This window comes from Lutra lutra, chromosome 4, assembly GCF_902655055.1.
Source record: "Lutra lutra chromosome 4, mLutLut1.2, whole genome shotgun sequence".
Taxonomy (NCBI): domain Eukaryota; kingdom Metazoa; phylum Chordata; class Mammalia; order Carnivora; family Mustelidae; genus Lutra; species Lutra lutra.
Window position 1 is genome coordinate 20659741 of NC_062281.1, and position 11211 is coordinate 20670951.

The 11211-nt window shown below is 47.3% G+C and overlaps 1 protein-coding gene across 1 annotated transcript; it reads right to left on the reverse strand.

The window, feature by feature from the left end:
- Window positions 1–609: 609 nt before the first annotated feature.
- CCN3 (cellular communication network factor 3) lies at window positions 610–8317 on the reverse strand. Its single transcript, XM_047728108.1, has 5 exons — window positions 8079–8317; window positions 7722–7947; window positions 6357–6608; window positions 5163–5377; window positions 610–2116 (listed from the first exon to the last, which is right to left on the reverse strand). Exons 1-5 carry the CDS (start codon window positions 8148–8150, stop codon window positions 1820–1822), a joined length of 1062 nt encoding a protein of 353 aa, XP_047584064.1. The 5' UTR covers window positions 8151–8317; the 3' UTR covers window positions 610–1819.
- Window positions 8318–11211: the final 2894 nt, after the last annotated feature.

Below are 11211 nucleotides of genomic sequence, written 5' to 3' on the forward strand. Positions count from 1 at the left end.
CTAGCAGGTTGTCTAGAAAAACGTATCAGAGCTCAAGATGTGGGCTTGAGTAAACAGTGTGGGGACTATCTGAGGCCTTGGCAATAGAGATCATCTAACTCAGAACTATCTTTTGTTTCCCTTCTGATAAGAAATTGTAAGCTCATCTAAAAATATCCACCTTGTTTTCAACAGATGCTGTCGCTTGGTGTCTGATTTAATTTGTAAATTTTAATTTTATTTTTATTTCCTTTTTTATATGGAAGTAGAATTAACATAAAGTGTTATATTAGTTTCAGGTGTACAATATAATGAGACAACAATTCTTTACATCACTCACTGCTCATCTCAACAAGTGTACTCTTATTCCCCTCACTCTATTCCATGCGCTTCCTACTCACCTCCCCACTGAAAACCACCAGTTTGTTCTCTATATTTAAGAGTCTGGTTTCTTTTGTTTGTCTTTTTTTTCCTTTGTTTTGTTTCTTAGATTCCCCATATGAGTGAAACTATATGGCATTTGTCTTTCTCTGTCTGATTTATTTCACTTAGCATTATACTCTCTAGATCCATCCGTTATTTATATTTTCAGTAAGCAACGCACAAGCACATAAGTAATGGCAGTCACACTTTGATAAAATCATATTTATTTAGTGAGGTCTGACAAACAGAGAAAGTAAAAAGAATATTTTTTTTAAAAATGTATAACTTATATATAAATACTTTAAAAGAGAAAAGCTGAACACATGTGGTGACAAAAGAATGTATACATTTAAGTTTGCAGCCTATCTTATAGCCTGACAAATTAGATACACATATGTATACACATATATCTTGTTCGTGAGTTTGCGTAATTAGGGCCCAAGGATAAGTTCTGGGTATGTCTACCATCATTCTGAACTCCCATAAAATTTGTGGTATTTTACCACCACAGTCATGTTGATTTTGTCCTTCTTTCTCAGAATCTAAGACCAGCACACTTGAAAGTCATCAAAGGTTGTAATCAGGTGCTTTGGGCCCCAGTTTACTCATCAGTAAGGTAAAGAAAATCTCTGCTGATGTGTTCTGCCTCTTCTGAGTGAAAAAGCAGTGAGTCCCACTAGCCTCCAGCATATAGAAATGTATGAGGGCTGAGAGGCGGGTCATCTCTGTATTAGGGGAGTTTTCTGTTTGGTTTCTTTCTTTGGAGTCAACTATCTCCAATGGAGCAAGTTTATCACACCAGTCCACTTAACTAACAAATATTCCATTCCTGTAGATACATCTCGTTTCCTAGTATGCAACACAACAGAAGACTAACAGTCTCTGGCTTTCAAACTGAAGAGCTACACATTTTCAGATCTTGAACTTGGAAGTTGAGAGTTGAGCCACTCAAAAAGAGAGTTCAACAGTAACCCCATTGAGCCAAACCTCACTACATGGCAAAATATTCATATGACAACATGTTCAGTATGATATTGAACCTCACTGTGATACTCACGACTGACATTTTCTTGATATTGCACTAGTGTATAACAAAATAAGATGAGTGTAATGTGATAGTCTACACAGTAAAACATGTATCTTGTTTCTTAAATTTATACAAATTTTTGTTTGTAGTAAATACCACAGAAAAGTAAGTCATCCCTAAGTACTATCCTGAGCTTACCTTGATTTCAAGTTTACAGTTAATCATATCTTTCATTAAAAAAAAAAAAGACAGATATAACTGACCTCATATGACCACAGAAAATACATAGGATTCAAGGGTAAAATAATAATTCTTCCTAATTTTGCTTATATTCATTTGATGGTGGGTAGCTAGTTTGCCTCTGTAGGTGTGCTTCTCAAGGATTACATGTTACATTTCCCCTCTGCTCGTGTTCGGCTTTAACTCTTGGAGGAAGGCCTCGTGGTTATGAGGACAGTTGCTGTGACAGGTGCACGTCCCAATGACCATCACTGGTTTCCTGATGATCTGCCCTGGGGAGCACTGGAACTCCACCTGGATGGTTTTGGTGTTGTGGGGGGTGCAGCACCTGCCATCACTACAGACCCCACAGAACCTGGGCTTGTAGGTGTGGACGCTGGTGCAGTTCTTGAATTGCAGGTGGATGGCTTTGAGTGACTTCGTGGTGCGGAGACACTTCTTTCCTTTCTAAGAAGAAAAGGTGGATTCATGGAATGGCTACCCTTCCTCCAAGAACTATTTTAGGGATATGGAGTAAATTGCTAGCTGCCTACCCCCATCATTGTTCTTCTTTGCTAACATGACATTATTGTGTTTGGACAATTTGGTCAGCTTTGAGGATTTGCTTCTGCAGAATATCTGAGGGCTTAGGATGGCTTCGTGATCAAGTTCTGGCCAATGATACATAAACCAAGGGATTCTGGGAAATCCTTTGACCTTCAGACAGGTACAGTTCTTTACTGCTTCCTGCATTCACTATCTTCCTGCCTAGAATGTGGAAACCATGCCTACAGGTACATAACCATCTTTTGACATGGTGATAAGCATGAGGGTGAAAGTGTATATGAAGAAATCTATTTTTTCAAGCCACTGAAACAGACTTTGATGTTGTTTTAGCCAATGCATTCTTAGGCATTATAAAAAGAAATGGAATACACCTGGCAGCATTGCATACCTCCTAATGCTTCAAATACTTCAAATACTTTTCAGACATTAACTCACTTAACGTTACTATCATTCAGTCCTACAAGGATCAATTATTCATGTAAGAAACAACTGTGCAAGCTTCACAGATGATTAAATGGAGTCTCAAAGGCCTAAAGTCACCAGAAACATCTAGTTACTGAACGTCTGACACAAGCCCATGTCTTCTATTATACTATAACCTCAGGAACATCTAAGATAATGGGATTTAAGGTTATTTTCCATGTAGGCAGGGTAAGTGTAGAATGTATTCAATTTCTATTAGTAATGGCTGATGAGGAACCCTCATACAGATTCAGCACAGCACTGACTCTATGTTTATTTCCCGCTCAGATTTCTTCACCTACTAAAACTTGCCATAATTCTCTTCTGCTTTTCACTTTCCTAGGCACAGTCCACAGCTGTGGAGGGATGAGGCTTGGGATTCTCTTAAATCTGTGGCTCTCAAACGTTACATCAGAATCTTCTAGAAGGTCTGCTAAAACAGAGAGTGTTGGGCATTACACCCAGAGTTTCTGATTCAATGGGTCTGATGTGGGTCCCAATAATTTGCTTTTCCAACAGGTTCTTAGATGATGCTGCTGGTCTAGGGAGTCACACTTTGAGAAGCACCAACCCATTTTAAAGCATCTCTTGGTGTTAGGAAGTAATCATTATTATGCTGTTATTTCCCTAGCTTCCAAATAGATTTTGGAACCTTTATGAAATGTATGTATCTTAAATATAATATCTCCCAATATAAAACTGGTTGCAAGTTACACAAACAAATATAAAAATTTTGGCAAAAGAAACAATAGAAAAAACAAAGTTTTGGAGGCATGACATGGAAAAGCCTTATTTAATAAAGAAGTGTGTCCTTGACAATGTTAAAGGTCCTTTGTTCCTTCCTTTTTGATATTTAATGTGTAGCCAACATTCTTGCCAATGTCCTCACAAAGGTACAAGGTCAGCCACATCTCTGTGTGTGTGTGTGTGTGAGAGAGAGAGAGAGAGAGAGAGAAGCAGAGACAGGAACAGACACAGGGAGAGAGAGACAGAGAGAGGCAGCTTTGTGGGTGAACCCCCATTACTGTGTCCCATGCATATTGCAATTCCCCTAAGTGGGGGGAGGGGCAGCTTCTAGCATATAATTTTAGGGATGTTTCTATGTGTTCTTTTATTTTTTTATTTTTTTTTTAAAGATTTTATTTATTTATTTGACAGACAGAGATCACAAGTAGGCAGAGAGGCAGGCAGAGAGAGAGGGGGAAGCAGGCTCCCCGCTGAGCAGAGAGCCCGATGCGGGGCTCGATCCCAGGACCCTGGGACCATGACCTGAGCCGAAGGCAGAGGCTTTAACCCACTGAGCCACCCAGGCGCCCCACTATGTGTTCTTTTAAAATTGGTGGAAGAAATATAAATTAGGATGGACCCCCAAAAATCATATAGCCATGTAGTCGTATAACTAATATGATTGCTGGAGACTTCTTTGAGCGATAAACAGAAATGATGCCTAATGCTAACAGAGTCATCTCTGCCCAGCCACTTTGTGAATTCATTCTATTTAATCCTTCATGACAACTTTGAGGTAGGTACTGTCAATGGCCTCATTATATGGGGGAAGGAATTGAGGCTTCGAGGTTAAGAAAATTCATCCAGATCCCACAGCTAGTTCCCGTATAGTGTAAGCCAGGAGTTAGGCTGTCTGGTTCCACAGTTGCACCGTTAGGCATTAGGTGATACGGTGTAGAGATATGTAAATCATTCATTGTTAGACACTTGTTGGCTTTAGGGTTGTACAAATTTCCATATAATGGTCAGTTTGGGTATTGCTCTGATCTATGGCTCCGGGGAGGAAGCCTGTGATGTCATCAGGAACCAATCATGCTTCTGATCCGCATGCCTTATGGTCAGTGTTAACACACTGAGTTGATTCACTTCCAGCAAAAAAGGAAAGAAATGTGCTGTTTTATTTGGCACATATCGCCTTTTGCTGGCAAATGTACTATTCCCCCTAGACTTTTTGAAGCACTGAAAATAATTCCCAGACACCCATTCATTTACCCATCAGCGACTGTTTATCAGGCGCACAGCAGGGACCAGGTAGGATGTTGGGGACAGAGGTTTGAGTGCGGAAGATTCAATTTCTACCCTGTGCTTCCTACAGATGGAGCCTAAGGGGTGTAAAATACGGAGGTCAGAAGCGACCACTTTCAAATCAACTGAGTTTGGCAAGCGAGTGGCCAGTTTTTTTCCAGGAATGGGAGGAGATTTGCCAGACCTTCTCAACTGGGGACACTAATATTGCCGGCTTCTCCCTCTGCCGCTAGACCTGCTGTGAGTTGCTTGGGTATTTCAATACATGAAAGAGGAAAAATAAAAGAAGGTAAACTCCCTCACTGCAGGAACCTCTCCCCCTTTTCTCTGGGCTTCACTCCCAGCTAGAGCTGGCCTCTGTGTCAACTAGTGTCAGGGAAACTTTCTAGAGCCCAAGACACCCAGGAGGCAAAGCTGCTTCCTCTGGGTGGGGAGGCTGCCCCCAGCCTCTTACCTTATCTGCGGGCTGCTTGGGTTCTTGCTCACAGGGTCGCACAATGCAAAGCCGAGTCTGCTTCACCATTTCACACTGCGGGTTCCTGTTGGTGACCCGGGTGGAAAAACCCATGCCACAGCTCTTGGAACATGCGCTCCACTCTGTGGTCTGTTCAATGCAGTTGATGCTGGAGTCGGAGACCGCAACTCCTAGCGTGGCTTCTGTCCTGTAGGCTACGGGAGGGACCAACAGAGGCGGCCATTTTGAGTAAAACATGCGGATTGCGGAAGGATGCTTTCAACCATCCTTGGAAAGGGGGTCTCATTCAATTCCGTACCTACTAAACTCGGGTGCTCTCAGAACCGGATTTCTGTTTATAAACCCTAAAGAGGAGCCACAATGCCGGCACGTTCTGGGCCTTCCAGAAAGGTCTGTGGGATGACTCTCCAACTTGTCCTGAACTAGCTTAGGAGACCCTGTCTTTAAGAAGCCTAGCAGTTTGAAGAACGTAGAACAGGATAGCATCAACAACCATCCCATAAGCTGTGATGTTTTCAGCATGGGATATAGACACTTGGACTTTGATTACAAACATTTCTGTCTCAACACTTAATAGGTATGGCTTGGAGGCACTTCTCCACGGAAGTTTTCCTATCCGCAAGGCACGTTTGATAATTTCTGACCTCAGAAAACCTGCCAAGATTTGTGTACTGTCATCCTAAATCTGGCATTTAGGATGTAAATCTGGCTGATTCAGTATCTGGCTGACATTGGCTCTTGAATTTTTTTTTTCTTCAAAAAACCATTTCCTTTCGAAGATAAAGCACAAAGAAAAGCAAAACAAAGCTCCTTGACCCTTCCTAAAGCATTTGGAAAGGTGGCACTTCTCTGGGACACCTGTCCAGGGAAAAGCAACATTCTTTAGAGAGGCTGGTCATGCATTAAAACAAAATCAGTCCCCTTGCTCAAAAGAACCATTGAACGCAGCAGGTTCTCTTTCGGAGAAACCGTGCACCTACTTCAATAGCTTGGCAAGGATTCACACACACGCGATGTGTTTGATCTCAGTGGGCAATCTGGAATCCACCACTGGATGGCCAGAAACCGAGGCCAGTTTCTCATGGAGGATCCAAAAGAGCTCACATGCTTCCTGCCTGCCTTTCCCCTGTGCGGTGATGAGGTGATGACTTTCAGGTATCCGGAGTTTCTTACCTGGAAGGGCGAGGCCTCCCAACTCCCCCTTCTCATTTGAGTCACAGATCCACTTTTCACAGCACTCCCCCGGCACTTCAACTTTTCTGGGAGCTGGGCAATCAGGCTGGGGCAGGAGCAGGTCCTCTCCGCAGCGGGGCACACAGCCAATCTGCCCATCTCTGCAGGCACACTGGTATTTGCAGCTTGGCTGAAAGGTCTCCCCGCTTTGGTAAATGACCCCATCAAACACACAGTTGTCTCCTTCTACCGCTAGAGCATCGGGGAAGCAAGGCAGAGAGGGAAGGGCAGAGAGAAAAATCAAGAACAGAGTGTGATGGAGAAGCTATACAAGCTACACGCAAACCCAGGTGCCCCTTTTTTTCTCGTTGAAGCTATCTGTTTCTTCTCTCTCTCTCTGGCAGGGATATGTCCCCATGGAGGCCTCCCACAGCTAGAAGAAACCTTGAAGACCATCCAATGCTGCCACTGTTCCCCCCCCCCCCCCCACAGATGAGGCAGGGAGTGCACCACTGAGGAGTGACAGTCCCAAGGTGCCACGGCTGTTGTTCCCAATAATAAAGTCGTTTTGCTAGACCTTCCTTCAACTCTCCTACTCCAGCAGCTTAGAATTAGAAAGAAAAAGGTGCACGTCATACTCTCCAAATAGGTTAACTGGTCAAATCGGGAAGAGAGGTAGGATTCCTTGGCATTCCAGCACAATAAATTATCACTAACTTAGGGAATAAAGTAAAAGCCTATTCCAAGCCCTCTTATAGGGGTGGGGTCGGGGGAGGTGGGGGCAGCCTCCAACTAAATGGTGCACCAGGTGGAAAAATGATCCCCCAATCAGTGTCACCAGCCTGAATTGGTTAGCTGCCTGCGTTTTATTTTATTCACAGCCCAGACTGGGCTGACAGAGTGGTCCCAGGAGACCAAAGGCTGCTTTAGCTCAAATATGGCCATTTCAGGTGTGAAAACAAACCTGCTGGGCGGCAGGTGGGAGAAACTGTGAGCTTGTGAGTCAGCCCAAGATTCCATTGTCCCCAAGCATCCCCTTGGAAATGTCCAAAGGAAATTATTTCACTGGCCCTCAACTCTGCTCTGCTCCCCGCCTAGGATACCTAGATTCCACTGTTAGGAGGCAAGCGATGAATGCTTCTCAACTTTGCGTTCAGTTTTCCCCTCCGGCTTCCCCAGAGCTGGAAGCGCCCCCTTCCCCACCCTTCCGCAGACCTTGCCTAGCGCCCAGTAAGCTCTCCACAAACATCACCCGCAGCAGCATCCCCATTGTTATTTGCAAGTTACCCTCAGGGAAGGGGAGAAGGGGAGGAAAGGGGCCTCGGGCGGGAGCCGACGGCCTTGAGCGCAGGGGACCCGGATTACCCATGCAGATGCCGGTTCCCGCGCTGGGGTCCGCTCTGCGGTCGCAGAAGAGGCCGCGGCTCTCCTCGCACGGCTCCAGCAGGGAGCAGCTCTCGCCGCGCTGGCGGGCGCACACCAGACAGCAGGAGCAGTCGTCCAGAACGGCTCGCACCCCGGGGGCGCAGGTTGGCGGCGTCTTGGGACACCGGGCCGGGCACTGGGTGGGACAGCGCTGGGTGGCAGCGACCTGGCGCGAGCGGGACAAGAAGGAGAAAGCTCTCAGCAGGGACGATCGAAGGCGGAGCGACCCGAGCGCCCGGGCAGGGGCCGCCCTGGAGGGCAAAGTAGCCAGAGGCACTTGAGGGGTGCGCCACTCACCTGCCCCAGGACCTGGAGCAGCAGGAAGGCCAGGCCGACGCACCGCTTGGGCAGACTCTGCACGCTCTGCATGATCAGGCTTTCCCCTCCGGCTTGGACGGAACAAGACCGGGCGCCCCAGATCCGCCCCGCTGGCCCCGCTGCAGGTTGGGCGCCCGCCTCTGCTCCCCGGCGGCACCGGCTTAGGTTTTATAGCGCGCTCGCGGGACGCGCTCAAGCCGGTTGGCTGCAGGGCAGGGGGGTGGGGGTGGGGGGACCGGCTGGGTGGGGAATGGAACGAACCGCGGGGTTGCCATGGCAATTGGCCGTGGGTGCCGCTCTCCTTAGGGCGCGGCCCTGGGGCCTGCGTGTGCCTGTGTGTGGCGACTGGCTTTTCCCGGGGCGCCGGGAGGGGCAGGGTGGAGTCGCGCGGCCGGGACCCGGGGCTCGCTCGAGCGCGTGGGAAGGAAACGCCCGTTTCCTCCTGGAAGCCGCTCGGCCTTCCCCCAGGACCGAGACACCGGCACTCCCCACCGCGCTGCGAGCCGGCCCTTCCAGGCAGGGCTGCAAACGTGGGGCTCGCCTCGAGGGGTGCCTGCAGTCTGGGGCCGTCCGCGGGGGTTGGCGAGAGGCCCAGCGGGTTAGTCATAAGGGAAGCACATGCAAGTTTGTCACCCTTTAGGGCGCTCTTTGAATGTGTGGAGGAGAGGGGAGAGGAGGGAGGAGGAGAGGGAGGGAAGCAGAAAGAGAGAAGAAAGAAAGTGGAGGGGGCAAAGCAAGAAAAGAGAAGAGAAGACAAAGGCAAAGCAAAGCATCCCGGCCTGGTTGGGATGAGCGATGCTATTGGCCCAACAGGGCAAAAAGTTCCTTCGATTCTAATCATTCCAAGATCCCACCGATTCTTAACCCTCGTCCCTCCTCCCCATTCCTCAGGCTTGGAAGAAAAAAATTGAAAACATAATAAAATCAGAGCATAAAGCCCGAGGTAAATACAAGCTTTCTTCCTGATAGAAAAAAGCCTTGAAACACCTGTTGTATCACGCCTACCATAAATCAGCGCGTGTCAAAACCCAAGAGCCCTTGAGAGTTGGTGAGACAGGTTCAGCTCAGCCACTGTCCAAACCTCAGTGAGTTAGGGAAGGAGGAAGGACGGGTTTGGTTTACTTGGCTGACCCCTCCAGCAAATCACGTCTCTCTCCCACCTGGCATCCGCCTTTAAAAAAGGGCTGTTTGGGGCGCCTGGGTGGCTCAGTGGGTTAAGCCACTGCCTTCGGCTCAGGTCATGATCTCAGGGTCCTGGGATCGAGTCCCGCATCGGGCTCTCTGCTCGGCAGGGAGCCTGCTTCCCTCTCTCTCTCTCTCTCTCTGCCTGCCTCTCTGTCTACTTGTGATCTCTCTCTGTCAAATAAATAAATAAAATCTTAAAAAAAAAAAAAAAAAAGGGCTGTTTCCAGGCCCTTGTCATCTCTCACGAGAATGGCTCCAAAGGTGAAATGGCTTGACGGATTAAAAGAAAATTTCTCCCGTACTTCAGCTTCGCCGCTGCCTCTGGGATAACTATGCCCAGCTCCTCTGAGGAGAGCCGCCTTGGAAAGACACTTTATAAGAAAAATTATATGTAACTCTGGACTTGAAAAAGAAAACAGATTTCCTCTACATCATCCATGCCCAGCATGAAGGAAAGCGAAGGCAGCTGGTGGAAGGGGCCAGGCCTGCCCTGGCAATGCCTGTTCCTCGTGCTGAAGTCATCCCAAGTCCCTTGAGGAGAGTTCTCGGAGCACCTTGAAACTGCTATTATGTATTCCCAAGCCCGTGATAATTCTGCTTTCTTTGAGGTAAGCCAGACTCGGCAGTACTCAAAGCTTGACAAGAAATGGAACAGTTAATCTGCGCCCTGTCTAGGACCCTCGTATACTCTGGACAACCTTCCCAGGACATCTGGCCCAGTGATGCTTCTACTCCGCCGAACATCCGAATCAACCAGCGTGTATTTAAAAAAAAAAAAAATACAGATTCTTCTGCCCCACCCTTGACCTACTCAGTTAGAGTCTCTGGTGAGGGCTCTTGGTAGACAGCATTTTGGTGTATTTCAAAATGGGAGCTGGCTTTGGGAAACCTGCAGTCATGGAACAATTGGAAGCATAGCTAATGGGGAGGCAAGGATCTCGGCCAGGTTTTCAAAGTACGAATAGCCACAATAAGGAGAAATCGGCAGCACTGGGGTTGGGATGACTTTTCTTGGGAAGGGGGAAGATGAGAGGAGAAATGTGAATTCCAGATTAAGGATGAAAATGTCAAGAAATCACAGCTAACCTGAGCTTCTTGATTGCACGCAATGGAAACCAAACCGGAACTGGCTTCTGCAAGAGGACTTCTGGAGGAATGCTGTGGTATTTCACAGATAACTAATGGGAAAGGTGCTACTAGGCCTCAGAGGCCACCAGGACAAGGGCCTGGGAGCCAGCAAGACTCCGTCTGTTTTCATTGCTCTTCTGGGTGTCAGCTTTACTCAGTCTCACCGCAGACCAGCTTCTCCCATGTAAGGGAAGTGTCAACCTTAAGATCTCCCTAACCTCTTACCTTGTGACCTGATCACCGCAGAAGGAGTGTCCCTCTCCCTTGGCTCAATTTGGAAAGTTCTAGGAGAGGAGCTGGATGAGCTCACCCTGGGTTAATTGAAGGAGAGAAAGATGAGGCATGGGGATTAGCTGACACCACACAGTTGGAATGGGATGGAAGAGCAGTTCCCTAGGAAAGAAGGGATGATTCTTTAAGAAGAACGCATGTGTGACAGGCAGAAGAGGACATTTCCACTCTACTGTCTGCTGTAAATGCTCCTGGATAAGGAGCTCCACATTACAACAACTGGAAATTGAAAGTGAACCCATCTGATGATAATCAGTTCATGCTTGCTGTCTCTAGGACATCATCTGTCAAACCCCACATGCTGGGATAGATTTTGTCTTCTCCATTGGCCTGGCACCGGTGCTTTTCCCTTCTATCTCTGAACTCACTGAATAACAATGATGTGACTGTTTCTGTGCTCATCACCCTCTCCTGACCAGGAGCCCTTGAGAACAGAGAGTCCGTCATAGTTTCCATAACACTCCCAGGGATGGACAAGCAGTCAGTTTTTCTTGGACCTTCTGAAATA